Consider the following 17,811-nt stretch of genomic DNA (forward strand, 5'->3'; position numbering starts at 1 on the left):
GGAATAACCCTGGTTGTAAATCACAGTTTTTGTGCATCTTGGCATATTCTCTTCCACCAGTCTTACACACTGCTTTTGGATAACTTTGTCACTCCGGGTGCAAAAATTCAAGCAGTTCAGCTTGGTTGGGAACGCCCCCTTCATTCTCACAGACCACTGAAGTCGTGCGTCATTCTGTAGTCCTCGTACAGCTTCCGTGTCTAAGCGTTTTTTCCCTATGAGAAAAATGAACGACGCGACTTCAGTGGTCAGTTGGCTACAACAAGAACAACCCATCATTCTCATTGGTCTTTGATCCGGTCATCTTTGATCCGGTCAATTTGACTTTCAGTCGGATGACAAAAAATAGTTTTGATCACACCGTAGTTAAGTCACATTTAATGTTTATATGTTTTGTTTTTGACCAGTTATTGGTTTATTGGTTGGTGTACTGAATTTGTAGTGGATAATTCTCTCCTTTTAAACAAATTGTGTTGTTTGGATCCCAAAAACGTTTCCCTCTGTTTAGTTTACAATTTCTTTGCCAGTATAATGGCCTATATTTGTCCCAAACCTCTTTTATTTTATCCTTTTGCCCGTATTAGGCCATTTGCACCACTCATTTATTCATTTGGTAAATTTCTGCAATGCCTGTTAAATAACACACTGACACAGAGAAATAGTATTGCCTGCTTAATTTCCAAGGGTAAAACTTGTACCTATTTCTTCAACAATATTTACAAGTTACATACACACACATACAGTTTGAGGTCTTCCGTTCAAACAGCAGAACATTTGTGAGGTGCAGGAACAATGAAAAGCTATAAGACCAATGCTTAAGGGCGTCTGTAAAGCATTAAGGTCTGGGGATACTTTGGACAATCTTGTAATGGCATGCCATACCCAGTGGACAGAGCTTGATTGGTGCTAATTTAATCCTACAGCAGAATAATGACCTCAAACACACCTCCAACATGTGACTGAATCAAGCCCATACCTTTATGTATCCTTCATGTAGTGTTATGTCCATAATACTGATGCCAAGATGAGAGTAAATGAATGATAACTACACATTTTTATTACAAAATTAAGCATGGTTACCAACAACATCAAGCTGAATTGTGGACCCATAGTCACAATGTTTTACTGAACAAATGTGCTTGGAGAACACCTTGTAGATCCCTTTTCACAGATAGTGATGTCAAACCCAAAACACACTGCCAAAATGTATACAACTGTTTGTAACCTTTTCCCAACAGCTTTCACTTTGCACTGGTGGGAATTGATACTATTGATACTCTAGCAATATAATAGTGATAATATTGATACACACGTGCACAAGCACACACAACCAGGAGTATGAGAAAGATTTAATTCAGCGAGCAAAGTAAACAGTACATGTCATTCTAAGTAACACACATTACTGCATTAAACTGCAGTGTGGCATATGAGCTGTGTGTAAAAGGGTGGTATATGCTCAGCCTTCCACAACAGCCACAGGTAACATGGTAAATCTACAGACCGATTTTAATGTCAACTTGTAAATGAATTCTATGTCGCTAAGTCAACTGAGCAATGACGTACATATAAAGTAACAATGTCATCCTGGAGCACAATAAAACATTTCCACTGGAACCTGGGGGAGAAAAATACCCATTTTTAAAAAAAATCCAGCTAAAAACAACAGCAACATCATTATCTCTTAACAAAACATGTGCAACATGCAAAAGTGCTAAAATATCTAGCTAGGATACTGGTAATAGGAGCAGAAATGTATAGCAGACTCACAGCAGAAAGCATTAAACTTTGGTTAGATGCGGAAGACAAGGCACATGAACAGTACACAATGGAGAACACTCATAATGCAGTCACAGTGTAACATTTCACACATTAGCCTGTAAATCTTGATTGTATGGGGTCTGAAATAAAGGACAGTGTTTAATGCATTCCACTGAGTTGTATGAAGTCAGTGTTTAGCTGCAAACATTAGGTTGTGTTCAGACTGCAGGTAAACCGGATTTGTCTCCGAAATCAGATCTGTGGGAACAGCTGTCTGCACTGTTATTTGCAAGTGATTAAAAGGTATTTGCAATTCCGGACGTGGTGTGATTGACGCAAAAGACACACATCTGTAAAAATCTGAAGTAATGGCATTGCATGTGGTTTCTGGCTGTCCAGACTATCCAGAATCATTTTGGATACAATTTAAATGAGCCAAAAATCAGGTTTCAGCTGGCAGTCTGAACATAGCATTAGTCAAACCGGGCCACATTGGGTTGGCGATTTATTCTAAACAACCAGTGATTCCAGTCTTCATACAACTGATTGCATGAGTCAATGTGAACAGGTATGACACCTCTGCTTTAGACTCTTCTGTCATCTGGCATTTGTTTTGCTCGATATGTTACAGCACTTCTGGCGAATGCCAGCGATCACGCTCGGCCCAAGTGCAACAAATCTTTTCAAGGCAACTGGAATACACAAGGCTTCAAGGTAATACCAGACATCTACCTCCTCCAGAGTTAAACTCAAATCCAAACCAAACACAGTCCCTTCACTGGTAATACAAAATACACAGCAGCTGTTCAGATCTGCATTCACATGTGAAGACGTGCTGCACTGCTGTCAATTTCACACAGCAGCTCAGTACTATACAGAACTATACATTGCTGACCCTAAATATAAAATTATGATACAACGGACAACTGTTTTACAACAAAGGGATATACATACAGTACCAGTCAAAAGTTTGAACACACTTTTTCACATAAGGAATCATGTAGTAACTTAAGTGTTAAACAAACCAAAATACCCTGTAAAACATTAAGGTGCTTTTATCTGGGGTGCTGTTAACTTGAGGTTTCTGAGGCTGGTAACTCCGATAAATCCTGTGCACCAGAGGGAACTGTTGCTCTTTCTTTTCTATGGTGGTCCTGATGAGAGCTAGTTTCATCATAATGTTTTTCACAATGTTTGTGACTGCACTTGTGGATACTTGCAAAGTTATTGAAATGTTTCAGATTGACTTCACTACTTAAAAGTCATTTTTTCTTTTCTTGGTTGAGAAGTTTTAGTCGTAATATGAATTAGAATATTACTAAAATAGGGTTATTCACAACACAACTGATGCTCTCAAACACATTAAGAGGCAGGAAATTCAAGTAATTAAGTTTAGCACAGCTGTTAACTGAAAGCCTGAATTCCAGGTGACTCTACCTCAAGAAGCTGACTGAGAAAATCCAGCCAAGATATGCAAAACTGTCATCCAATCAAGTGGTGCTAGTTTGAAAAATCTAAGAATCTGGTTTGTTTAACACTTTCGTTAACTAAATAATTTCACACATTTCTTCATAGTTTTAATGAATTTAGCATTAATCTACAATGCAGAACATTTAAAAATGATGAAAAAACAATGAATATAAGGTGCGTACAAACGTTTGACTGGTGTGTGTATACACACACACACACTATGCACGCGTTGGCTTAGTAAGCTAACAGTCTTGTAAACTGATATGTATAAATGTAGTGGCTTGTCTAAAAGCTGCACTCTAGATTAGCTTTATAAAGACAGTGGGGCATCATTCGCTTAGCTTGGGAGACTTTAGATTTAATGTAGGTTTTGTTTAAAAAAAAAAAAAAAAATCTTTGCCGGTTTTGTGGACAGAAACGCCTTTTTGATTAAAAATAACAATAGAAAGGTTCAGACGGGTTTGAGCTGACAGAAAAAGCTAGTCACTAAAACATCTGTATATCTGTGACCAGCAGAAAGGCACCATTTCTACATCTTTTACGGAGCTTCATACAAGGACGCACCATGTCTCAAAGCAAGTCATCTCAAATTGGTTTCATGAACATGACATGTTCTTTGGCCCAATGTGCTCAGTCAGCCAGATATAAATCCAAAAGAAATATATTGGAATGTTCTATAGGGTAATTGCCATGTAATATGTTGAATATGTGAACGCATTTATCATATTTTGTTCTTTAATGTTGACCAACTTTGCATTTTAAATTATTTTTGAGACTACCAGTAAACCCCTAGCCACAACCGTTGCATTGGTAACGGAATAAGTATGTGTTCTGAAGTGGATCGCATGTTAGATCAGAAGGGGATAGCAGATAGATCTCCAGGATCAGGGATGAGCATGCATGCTCTTCTTATTATTATTATTATTATAATAATATAATAATATTTTAAAAATCTACTTACTTTCACTTGTGGCCTATTAATGGCTACAATAACTCATGGATTGAAATCAAACTGTCAGTTTGAGCTTTTCTATTTCCTGCATTAACAAGGATTGTTCAAAAGATAAAAAAAAAATACAAAAACAGAAAAAAAGGTGTTAAAAAGCTGAAAGATTATTTAAAATCAAACCTTGTAACAATTCTGCTTTGTTTAGCAGATGCTCTGTGTTTAAAAAAAAACTTTTTATATATGTGAGAACACTTAAAGGTACTAATTTTAGTACCATTTCCAATTTTTTGTGTAAGCTAATTATAGAAATACAGCGTGTAACAAACAGCACAATCAATAATAAAGTAACAGCACGTTTAAGCTACCAATCATGATTAGGATATGATTATCAGGGTATGTATAAGAACACCTGAAACACTACTGTCTGTAATACTCATGGACGTCACCATTTCTCTATGACTACAGTTCAGCAGAGCGGGTAGAAAATATAAGGGAAGGATATACAGGTGATCACAAAACTGGAGAGGAGGGACAGAAATACACTGAAGTTAGTGCATGTGGTTCTGTTATTGCATTAGCATTACGATGTGATGTCAATTTCTAGTGAACAGTTCAATCAGGACAGAAGCAGTGATAATTACAGGGCTCTTGTGTAATGGAGACGTAATTAGGCTGTTAGGAGAGCCCACTGCAGCGCCTGACCCGCATACCCTCAACCTCTCGCTCGGGCAGCGCACACCTTCAAAACACTCTTAGAGAACTACAGCCACTTCTCAATTCTTTCCATGGTGGTAAGCATCCACTATGTCTCCAGGGCTCATCTCTAATGGAAACTTCTGCCGGTCGTAGCCTCCGTTGTCAAAAGCCTCCTCTTCCTCACTTGCTCTCTGCTCCTCCATCTCAGAAATGAGGGTGATGGGCATGTGAGTGACCTCTTCAGGTGAGAGGGTGATGGGAGTGGAAACGTCGTCATCGGGGGTGACCAGCAGAGGAGCGTCACTTATGGAGTTTATCTCAGACATGTGCGGACGCTCAGGCTCAATGACGGGAGTCTCAGAACTCGCCACGCCCTGCAGCAATCACAACAAAACAACAGTTAAAAGGGGGAAAATAAAGACACTTCATAATGAAAAAACAAGGGAAAAAGCAGGCTAACACAAACTGCTCAATACCAAAACATATTAAACTAAAGCATTAAGAGAAGCCATCAACGTGTGTCGCAGAAAGGCATGTCATGTATTTGTGTTGACACACCATAACTGTGCTGAAGTGTTTCAGGCACGCTCTGCATCTCTCTCTCTCTCTCTTTTTCTCTCTGTCTCTCTCACCCTTTCTAGCTCTGTCTCTCTTCCTTTCTTAGTTCTTTCCCTTTTTAAATAGCATTAAAATTATATTATAAAATATAATAACTTGATACAATAACTAGTCTCGATACTCACATATAGCTTTAAAAGCAATATTTTTTACTTTAATTCATAACCTTTACTGCTTTATGTATAGAGGCACTGTCTCCTACAGATATAATAGAATAAAAGAGTACAACAGAACAATCAAATATGCCAGAGGTTCACAATCCTGCCCCTGATATCTCCACCTCCAACACTAATGTACTTCATCTGACCCATCTCATCACTGCCTTCAGAGGTGCCTGATTAGATTAATGATTAATGTGTTACATCTGTGTTAGATGTGAAACAAGATGGAAGGTAAATCTCCAGGAAGAGGGTTTTAAGCTGTTGCTCTGTGTCATAATATATTTCATTATCTGTTAATGTTTTACATTGTCTATATTTTTCCTATGTGTTTTGTATTGCTAACAAAAGGGTTTACCATGGAACACCACACTGCAGTCTTTGAATAACAAAATGATCAAACTTGTTCAGATTCTTATATTGATTAAATTTTTTACATTTTGATTTAATGAAAACTCTAAAACTAGCTAGCAAAAGTAATGCATGAAATTCACACAGAGCTGCATGGTTCAAGGGAACTTTTTGTAATAAGAAAAATAAGATATATTTAAAAGAAAAAAAAAGAAAGAAAAAAATGGTTTACAAGATGGAGAACAAAAGAAATTTTCGTGTTCTATAGTGTCACCATGAGGTCAACAGGACCGATTTAACATAGTTGGGTAGTGTGAACAAGGGTCCAAAAAGAAAAGTAAAATTATTTGATGCATCAAATCGAGTAAAGTTTAAAAAACTTTTAGTTTAACAAAAATTATACTGACAATCTATTCAAAGCCTACCAGAGATTGCAGAAACTTGGAGATTGCTCTTTGAGAATCAGATCCATTCATTCTTTTGTAAATCTCTATTCCAGCTACAATCACCAGCATCAGGAGGACAACTGTACCACATACCAAGCCAGTAATAAGATGTACATCTGCAAGACAAATGCATGGATTTAAAACCACAATGTAAATATGTACTTTAAAATGATTGACCTTTTTCTAACTTTGACAACTTCACTAAGAGAACACAATATAATACAGTGACCTTACCAGTTTTTTTCTCAGGCTCAACTGGAACACAAACATCTTTTGAACCTTCAAAACGTGTTGAACTGAGCTCCCCAGTAAAATGTAAACTAAAGCACTGGCCATATAGACTTTCAGGAACAGGAATCTCCGCTGTACACAGGTCTGTGCATTCATATTCACCGCACGCTGTCTGTTGCAGAAGAAAAGTAAATGACAATTACAAACAAAATGCCTTTGAAAAAAATAAAAGGGTACAAATACTTTACCCACTAAAATGTGAAACATGCCCCCTTTACCAATTCCCCTAAATTCTAAATCCCAATCTAATAACAAAGAAACAAATCTACCAATAGTTCAACCAAACAGTAACACACACATCTGTCTTAAACTAATCATTCTGCAACTTTATCCCCGTAGAGGGCAGCAGAGGACTTAGAAGTGGCAGCAGGCAGATTTGGTTGCAGCAGCACTGAGGCTTCAGTTTGACCAGTGGCACAAATACTAAATACTCAAGTTCTTCTTTTTCGTTAAAGCTGCACAATTTTCTTTAATCGATTATTATTCGATTGAACAAATGAGTAATGATTTAATTGTTAATAGTGTTTAAGATAATTTAACCATAATAATGAAAAGATAAAATGAAACTATCTTTAATTATCTCTTTTAAACTCCACTCAGCTATAAGTCCATTTGAGAAGCAGCTGTAACTTTAGTAGTAACTCATACACCAGAACTCCCCACGGGGCAGGATAAACTGATAAACCTGATTATTTCAGTAAACATTTGTGAAACCTGTAGAGTTTATTGAGTTTTTGCTGTATGATCTCCTCAGTGAAAATCCCGCCCAACCCTAGTTTGCAGTTTAGGGCTTTATTCTGCAAAAAACATTTCAAGCAAGTAACCTCTTATTACATCATTGCAACCCTATACCGAAAACTAAATATTAATATTTTGACTTCAATACTAGGTCTGAAAGTGAACATGGTTATAGAACAGTATATAGAATAATTTCATCACTGCGGTTTTATGTAATTTACCCCTTAATAGGCCAGGTTTTTCTGTCTTAGACCACTAAATCTTGAAGATTTCTATTCAAGCATTACATAAAGCTTTCATATTAAATAAACGTTACTGAAAATCATAATTGTAAAAATATTCAAGTAAATCTGCAACTGTCAAAATATAATAAATGAAATAATAAAATTGTCTCTTTCCTAAACTTCATTTTGAAATCAATACAAATCCTGAATACAAATCAAACAGTTCATGGCCTCCAAACCTTTAGTTTTATTATATTTGTCTAGTTTTTACGTCTACGTTATGTCTAAGCAGAGAGTGTACAGGCAGCCCCCAGCCCAAGTGTGAAGTATGTTATGTTAATCAGCCCATTTCCACCATTAATGTCGTTGATCAGTCTCAGCAGCTATAATGTCGCTACACCTTTACTGATTCTAATATGCCCAAAACCATCAAAATAAGTCTATGGCTCAGGTTATAGAACTAAGTATTTAAAAACATTCTGACCCGGCATTAAATGATCTTACCTCATTACATCTGACTGTGTATTTAAACACATAATCATCATCATTGCTCGCTTTAATATCATAGACGTCCAAAGGATGATCAAAGGAGATTTCAATGGTATGTCTCAAAGCTGAAGTATTCATGCTGGGAAAGTCCACCGTACCTACAGCAAAAAAAACAGTTAAACAATACAGTCAATATAGCACACTACCTCAACACAAGGTGCACAAGAACCCTTTTATCAACTGTATGCTGACCATCCTGTGACTGTAACTAGTGATCTGCATGTTAAAGTGTAGCCTCTGTGTTCTCGTTTATTCCTGTTGATCTACAAAAGACAGCAGTGGCTAATAATCCACGCCTGCCTCCTGAACAGTGCTTCTGTCAGCTGGAACGGGGTCTGGAGATTTTCATACATTATACTCAGAATCCTTTGTAAAGCTGCAGATGTGCGCCTTGACCCATCAATGTTTTTGTGCTCAATAAGTTCATTAGTCTCTATTTATTCCCCATAATCTCAAAAAGTCTAAGGTTCCTCATCTTCTTTTGCATTATTCTGGACTTTATATTTACAAACACCAGCAGAATACATGGCTGAATAAAAGCATAGAATCGAGTCACAATGCTAAAAGCTGCTCCCCTATACCTGCATTAATTAGGAAATTCAGAATCAGACCCAAGGAATTAAACACATGTTAAGACCCATTTCCCAAACTTTAAATGTATGGACCGTACAATATGTATGTAAACAGCAATCATTTTATTTATTTGTTCATTGGCTGAATAGCTACTAGTAGCATTAACTGCCAGAACTGAGTCTTCAAGACATGTACATTCAAAACACATTAAATAACCTTATTTTCCAAATAAAACTAGTGGTGTCAATCGATTAAAAATGTAATCAAATTAATCACAACGATATTCTGTGACTAACTGCGATTAATCACACTTGTTCTTCTTAAGACACAAGTTTTTGTAGTGGATATTTAAATGTTAGAATGAATGTAAGAAATGTAAAATGCAATTATAATTCTATTACAAGAAACAAGAAAGTAAATATAGGCAATATATATTCTGTGTTCCAGTGTTTATATATGTGCAGTGTGAAGCTGCCTGAGCAGATTATTGCGGTAAAACTTGGTGTCGTAATTAATTGCGCAAAAAAAATAATGTGTCTAAGATTCCAATTTAAACAGGTGTGTTTACACTTTAACGTTGACAGCCCTAAATAAAACATAGCATAGGTACCAAATCATAATTCTGGAGAGCCCACACCCTCTTCCTTTTTTATGAACTCCTAATTAACTAATTAACCTGCCCCTGGTGCGCTGCCTCAGGAGTATTAAGAGGAAGGAAATACACAGGACTGTAGTTGCCAGGACTGACTTTTGAAAAGCAACTTCATACTTACATTTTTTCACAAGGTCAGGAAAGTCCTGTTTGTATGTGAAGTTCACTTCAAAAGATTCGTCTGCAGAGGCAGTTTTCACAGATACAAAATAAATTTCCTCAATATTCTGAGTGTATTCACTGATATCCATGAAGTTACTGGTTGTCTTCAAAACGAGTCTCTCTGTCTCTCTGCAAGCAAAGAAGACATCGTCAATGTAATCAATTGTCATCTAATTGAAATAAATTATGGTGGGACTGTATCTCCCACTTTTTCACACGTTTGTGCTATTTTTTTTTTCTTTTTCTGATTTAGAATAATTAAATTACACACACACACCCACACAACTGTCACCCCTACACTCTCTGTTATAAAATTAAATGTTTCAATTATTTAATAGCATGGTTACAAAGTTGGTCAACACTTATGTTTAACAATGTTTCTGTTTTTTTACTATTGTTGTATTTACATTCACAACCATGCACGCAGCCACACATGCACATGCACAGACAAGGCTAATCTAATGATTCAACATACCCACTGTAACCTCTGAGTGTTACAATGTATTCTGGCTGTAGCTGTGGGTTAGGGTTGTTCCAGGACACAACATTTTCAAAATTGTGACACATCACACTGACGTCAGATAGGTGAAAACCTGCGAAAAGACAAAGAAAAAAATGAGTTAGTAGAATAACTACAGGACACACAGTACTCTCAGAGGTTTGCAAAATAACAGGAGTCAATATTTCTAGATGTTCTGAATGAAGCAATAACAAGGGCTGGCCTGGAACACACTATCCTGTCTTTACATACGCACTGCTGATTCCAGAGGATCTGAACAGGCTGGGCAGATTGAACAGTGCATTAATATGACGCCACAAACACACTGAAATCAGGTGTAGAAAAACTAGTTAATGTGAAACTATTTCAGTGTTACCAGTAAAAGCCCTGAGGGTGGAACTAATGAACTGCTGACACTGCTGAAGGTCATGCAGAGGGGGATTAATTTTAAAATTAATATAAAAGCCATTTGACTAGTGGTAGGATGGTCCCCCCTTAAAGGTTTCTTCCTCCTCCTGCAGCTCTGAGGGAGTTTTCTGTGCCTCCGCGCTCACTGGGGGTTCTGTATTCTGTATTTTCTATGTTTAAAGTTTTGCCTGATTCTTGTCCTGTAATCATGTTTCTGTAAAGCTGCTTTGTGACAACACCTGTTGTAAACGCACTATACAAATAAATTTGATTTGATTTGAAACCCTTGTTGGTGGGACTTGAAGTTCGACTGGAGAGTGAAAAGTGGGAGTATTGAGTGTGTCTGTGAGTGTGTGTCTGTGTGCGTGCATCAGTGAGTGTGTGTTTTTGTTTGAGTATGAGTCTGTGTGTGTATGTGTTAGTGCGTCTGTTTGTGTGCTAGGGCTGTGTATTGGCCAAAACATAGCTATATATGTATCTAGTGCTGGACGATATGGCCAAAATTTATATCACGATATATTCCTTAAATTTCGGTCGATACGATATAATTTCGATATCGATATAAATACTTTGAAGGCCTCAGAAAAAGAATCCCTGCAATCTCTGCAGCTTGCACTGCAAATTTAAATTATTATTTAACTGTGTATTTGCACTTTTTGTATCAATCTATCTAATGGAAATCTGTACCTACTACTGTATGAAAATGTTTTTTAAGTCTTTGAAACCTCCTTTCACAAAAACTTTAATACTTTAGAAATAAAAGTAGTCAAAATAAATCAATGCTCAATTTTATTTGCATATAGCAAAATAATAACATGACATCCCTGTCAAACATATGCCTATATAACTATTACAAATAAAAATAACTTTAAATGACAACAGAGGCAGAGCTTCTTATTCATTGTAAACAAATTTAACAGATTAAAACAAAAGTGTTTTAACTAGGATATATAATAAAAGAAGCCTTTATATACATAAAAGCAACAAGATTTTCACGTCAAATAAACAAACCTATAGGATTTTTCAACTATAAATAACTTAGTGACAACATAATCTATTAAAGTGCTTCAGCCAGAATACAAGAGGTATTCAACATATCAACGGCAAATAAACAAACCTAAAGGATTCATAAACTTTAAATAACTTAGTTTCAACATAATCTATTAAAGTGCTTCAGTCAGTATAAGGAAAATATTGTATGTAGTGAAGATGCTTGAGGTGGTGGAACAGATTAGATGTATTAACGTTACGCTGCTTGTCGGCTCCACTCACCGGCACAATTTGCAGCAAAGCGGCTGGGCGAGCGGACCCGCGGCTGGGCGAGCGGACCCGCGGCTGGGCGAGCGGACCCGCGGCTGGGCGAGCGGACCCGCGGCTGGGCGAGCGGAGCCGCGGCTGGGCGAGCGGAGCCGCGGATGAGCGAGCGGAGGCGCGGATGAGCGAGCGGACCCGCGGCTGGGCGAGCGGAGCCGCGGATGAGCGAGCGGACGCGCGAATGGGCGAGCGAAACAGCGGCTGACCGAACCGAGTCTACCCTAGCCTTGGATCCGCTCGTCCCGGCTCCGTTTCGAGACATTTTAGATGCGTAGCGGAGCGGACCTGAACCTAACCTAGCCTAGCCTAGCCTAGCCATTTTAACCTAGCCTAGCCTAGCCTATCTGGCTACGTGCCTGTGTGATTGCGTCATCACGCACTGAGGTAGCACAGCTATGGGGGCTGAATGTGTTTGGCTCTGCGGTGAGCTGACGCCAGTAAAAAAACGCCTGTCCGTGACAGATTCTGTACATAATACATATCGATATACCACAAAAGTGATATCACCGTTATTGAAACATTTCTTATCACGATAAATACCGATATCGAATTATTGTCCAGGCCTATATGTATCCCTATATGATACAGGGGTTATGCTTCAATATATCACAATATATTGCAATGCTGTAAACAACATGATATATTGCAGTTGTTTCAAATTGTTATAGTATAAAAAAACAGTATAAAATATAAAATATAAAAATAAAGTATAAAATCTAAATAAAAGAACTTTTTCATCCAGTCAGAACAGTGGAGTGATCCAACACTGCTATCTAGTGGTCATGGTTTAATCACAAAACAAAATGAAATACTTCTGACACCAATCTTTACATCTAAGTGGATATGTGTGTGTGTGTGTGTCTCTGTGTGTGCACATGAGTCCGTGTCTGTATGTGTGACTCTGTCGGTGTATGTCTGTGTGTGTGCACGAGTGAGTGTCTGTGTACACAGGAGTGAGTGTATGTGTGTCTCTGTGTGTGTATGTCTGTATGAGTGTCTGTGCACGCGTGTCAGTCTGTGGTGTGCGCGCAAGTCTCTGCGTATGCGTGTGGATTAAGAGTGTGTTTAAAAAAATAATTTGTTCGATTCAAATCGATCTCCGATATTGATTCATATAAATCAGAGATTGATCCTTTAAATTAGCCTATTTTCCCCATATATACAGCTTTAATGTCTCAAGTTTTATCTTGCGAGACTAGCCTTTTTCGAGCATCGCCCTCTGGCTGAGGTAATCAGTTAAGCTGGAGCAGAGCGCCCAGGAGTGTGCACTGTGACGGAGTTTCTGTACAAATGTAAGTACAGAACAACACCCACTGCTGCCTGTGTTTATTAAACTAGTACATTTAAATCTGTTTTCCAGTGTTGTCTTCACCTGTACTTAATGTAAAGTAAAACATGGCCGGGTGAGCTATTTCCAAATACCACACACGGCTGGTGCGCTAAACTAACTCACTATCGTTGTGCTAGCAGCATCAGGGAGTGTAAAAAACTGTTGTATGGAATAACTGTAGATTAACCTGTAACTGAGGGTTTTAATCTGTAAATAATGGAATTATGATTGAGTTCTCTATGAAGCGCTAATATTTACTGGGCGGGGGAAGAGGCTCTTATATTGGGGAGGAGCGCTCTGATCAAACCGGCTGTTTTTTTTTTTGTTTTTTTTTTAATTTAATAAAGTTTTCTCTTTTACCATTATTTATTTTGCTTGTTGTGTTTTTATTGTCACTTGGCTTATTATAGTGTCACATCTAAACCAGTGGGTATGGGTAAATATTTATTTTGCAAATAAATAAAACAAAATATATGAAGCATGTTATGTTTTTGCTTTATGCAGCTAAAATATCAGTATGTTTGTACAGCGCTGTTAAATGATGGCTTCTGAAGCGTTCTGGAAGCCTGTTATGTTTTACCCACGTGAGTAAACATTTAAGTAAAGTGGTCATTTTAAACATGTATATACAGGGCCAAAAAAATATATCTTTGAAAAGTTACTTTATTTCAGTAATATTATATAGATGTATTACACACAGAGTGATCTATTTTAAGCATGTATTTCTTTTTTGTTGATGATTTTGGCTTACAGCCAATGAAAACCCAAAAATCATTGTATCAGAAAATGTAAACATTATGTAAGACCAACTGATACTTTTGGCAGTGTGGGCAGTACGCCAAGTCCTGCTGGAAAATGAAATCCTGTCAGCAGAGAGAAGCATGAAGTGCTGTTAGATTTTGTGGGAAAACAAAACTGCACTGACTTTAGACTTGATAATAAAACACAGTGGATCAACACTAGCAGATAACATGTCTCTCCAAACCATCACTGATTGGTGGAAACTTCACACTAGACCTCGAGCAGTTTGGACTGTGTGTCTCTCCACTCTTCCTCCAGACTCAGCTTCCTTGACTTACAAATGAAATGTAAAATTTACTGATGATCAGTGATGGTGTGGAGAGACATGTCATCTGCTGGTGTTGATCCACTGTGTTTTATTATCAAGTCCAAGGTCAGTGCAGTGTTTTCCCACAAAATCTTACAGCACTTCATGTTTCCCTCTGCTGACAGCTTTTATGGAGATGTGGATTATAGATGTATCACTCTATGTGTAATATATCTTTATAATATGAGTTTCACATTTTTCACTGAATTACTGAAATAAAGTGACTTTTCAAAGATATTCTAATTTTTTTAGATGGCCCTGTAGATGTGAAGCACAGTGTCACAATTAACTACCTTTAAATTATATATATATATATATATATATATATATATATATATATATATATATATATATATATATATATATATATATATATATATATATATAATGTTACTGTTGTGTTAAGTCTTATAAAATATAAACACTAATATTTTACTAATGGAAGTTTAAGTGTTGCTTGTATAATTGCAACCTTTCATATTCAAACTAGAATTTTTATTGTAACTGAAATTTCCCTAAGTGAATTGAATTTGAATCAAATCAAACTGGGAAATCAGTGGCGATACCCACCCCTAGTGTGGATGGGTGTGTATGCATGTGTGTCCGTCTGTGTATCTAACTGTGTGGTGTGTGAATTGTGTGTGTGTGTGGAGTGTGTCTGAACAGTCCATTCTGCCTCTAAATAGCAAGAGTGTAAGAGTTCCCTACAGTACCAGCACACAGATCAAACTTCAATCAGAGGAAGATTAGTCACTTTACTGCTCTAAAAAGACAAATGAGCAACATAATATGTGAGTGATGCAGTTTTTGAATTGTGACTCTACATACTGAATCTCCACAACTGTTTAAATGTAAGTCTCTTATTTACTGTACAACAGCTCCACCACTAATCTTCATTCTGTGTTCGCTGCACCTAAAATTTTTCCTACTGAACAGGACTTTGCAGTCACCACATGTACCCCCAATACAATACATTTCTAAAAAACGACAGATTAGGTTTGTGTACTAACAATATCTGTTTGCCAATGACAAGTATTGCAGTTTAATAAAACAAAATCCAACGTGCCCTTTTGAGCTGGAGCAGTTCATACTGTGAAATGCAAACTTTAACTGGCACAGTGTTTGATTATAGAATGGAAAAGTTCACACAGCCTGATAGAAATCTACACAGGAAGAGTGACTCAAAAATCTGATTTCTACTGCAGAAAACAACCCTGCGTGCATAGAGCCAGACTAGGAACATCGACAAGAAGAACATTCTGCCTACTGCTAATTATTCGTTTCCTAATGTAAAAATGTTTCAGAATGTAGTTACTCTTTAAGACATATTTGGGTAATCTTCTGAAAATATCCTCTGGCCTGAGTGAGCCTCTTCTATAATAGTTCTGTGATTTTTTAGGTGAATAAAGGAGCAGATATAAGAAATTGGACTAGTGTTGTAAGAGGTATGCAGTATTTATAGCTAAGGCTGGTTATTGTCTAAAAACATTTAATTTTATTAATACTGATACAATACTTCAAACAATATTTTTTTCGATACCTTTTTCTTAATTGTACCTAAAAATAACAAAGAAACAAAAAGCGATAATTATTTTCACACAATTTATGTGTTATTTATTTAACAACTGACATGAGTAATCTTATTCTTATACTGTCACCATAAGAGTCTCCATCTTTTTGGATCTTGTTGGACCAAAAACAATGAGTATGTTTGTGGGGCTTTATTAAGAACAAAAACAACAGCATTACTTGTGATTCCCCCCACCAAAAAATAATTTACAATAACTTCTATAATCTTTACAAAAAACATTATAAAAATGATATTTTGGATTATTAAAAAAAAAGTGTTTGTGAAAGTCTTGTGTTGTATTAGTCTGTGCTTTTTAAAGGAAAATAATTTGCTGCTTAATATATTAATGGAAACTATATTTTAAGACATTTTTTATTTACCTGAAACAAACAAATAACATCACCAGTGCAAAGCATTGACTACACAGTGTAGTTTCAAGTGTAAACTGTTTAAATTAAGTGTGGATGAATCTTTAGGAGTCAGATTTCAGAGCACTTCATCATGGTCACCTCACTGTGTGGCTAAAAATCCAAAATGTGTATTTAAAAAAACAACAACAACAAAAACCTCTTGAACATGTATGTAATTCCAGCACACAGACAGTTCTAGTCAGACACCGCCGGTCACCATCATTAGCACCCACTGCACTCATGATCATGAACCTTCAACAATGCCCAGAATGAGAAAAGCACTTGCAGTACAAAAGCTACGTGGTCATATGCATCCTATATCCTTTCCAAACCTGTTCTAAGTGACTAGTTCACATCTCTGAGACCCTCGTTTAAGGATCCAGTTTACATTTAAAATTACCACTGACCACCTGTGAGCCAACAACCTGTGATCCAATCACTCACATCTCATTCCTTTCTAATTTTACATATTATATTATACACATAACGTTTTATAACAGCACACTGAATTTAATTTGTTTCATAGTATAATGTAATTTGTAAAAATATTGGACAAAATAAACATATGTGCTGACTTTACTTTAAAATCTGATCACTTTAACCATGTACTGAAAAAAATGGCTGCAACATTCACCCAAAACTGTAAAATCTATGTGGTAATGTGTGAAATTACTGTTATTGATGAAACAGTACTTCTTAGCCTGTGTTTTTTGCTGTTTAATTTTTTTTATTCCTTATTATTCATATATTTTATTTATACAACACTATATTTACACACATAATGCACATGCTGCTTATCTGCAGATCTTCACTACTAATATGTTTACAGTTGAGCAAAGTTGTTTAGGTCCTCAAAAAAGCCCCCTTAGAATTGTATGCAAAAAAGGGAAACTGACAGCAGAGCCACGTGAGTGAGTGACTGAACTGTGAGAAAGAGATCTTGTGGTTTGTGACGAAAAACACAACTACACAACTTTCAAACCTTACTGTTGCGCACGTAACACATTACACACACATCGCACGCACACACGCACATGATTTACAGTGCATCCGGAAAGTATTCACAGCACTTTTTCCACATTTTGTTTCGTTACAGCCTTATTCCAAATTGTATTAAATTAATCTCTTTCCTCAAAATTCTACACAAAATACCCCATTATGACCATGTGAAAAAAGTTTTCTTAAGAGTTTTGAAAATGTATTACAATTAAAAAACAAACAAATAATATTTACATAAATATTTAGAGCCTTTGCTTAATACTTGGTAGAACCACCCTTGGCAGCAACTACAGCCTCAAGTCTTTTGAATATTATGCCACAAGCTTGGCACACCTCTCTTTAGGCAGTTTTGCCCATTCTTCTTTGCAGTACCTCTGAAGCTCCATCAGGTTGGATGGGAGACGTCTGTGCACAGACATTTTCAGATCTCTTCAGAGAAGTTCAATCAGATTCAAGTCTAGGCTCTGACTGGACCACTCCAGGAAGTTCACAGAGTGGTCCTGAAGCCACTCCTTTCAGATCTGTCTGGCTGTGTGCT

At 36.8% G+C, this 17,811-nt stretch overlaps 1 protein-coding gene across 1 annotated transcript in view; it reads right to left on the reverse strand.

Moving 5' to 3' along the window:
* Positions 1-1,035: 1,035 nt before the first annotated feature.
* ifngr1l (interferon gamma receptor 1-like) overlaps positions 1,036-17,811 on the reverse strand; it is a 32,502-nt gene continuing 15,726 nt past the window's right edge. Inside the window, 6 exon segments of the mRNA NM_001360821.1 lie at positions 1,036-5,247; positions 6,426-6,562; positions 6,681-6,849; positions 8,204-8,346; positions 9,595-9,764; positions 10,111-10,228. Of these exon segments, the coding sequence (NP_001347750.1) occupies positions 4,951-5,247; positions 6,426-6,562; positions 6,681-6,849; positions 8,204-8,346; positions 9,595-9,764; positions 10,111-10,228 (1,034 nt within the window). The 3' untranslated portion in view covers positions 1,036-4,950.

This window comes from Astyanax mexicanus, chromosome 7 (genome assembly GCF_023375975.1).
Source record: "Astyanax mexicanus isolate ESR-SI-001 chromosome 7, AstMex3_surface, whole genome shotgun sequence".
NCBI classification, from domain to species: domain Eukaryota; kingdom Metazoa; phylum Chordata; class Actinopteri; order Characiformes; family Acestrorhamphidae; genus Astyanax; species Astyanax mexicanus.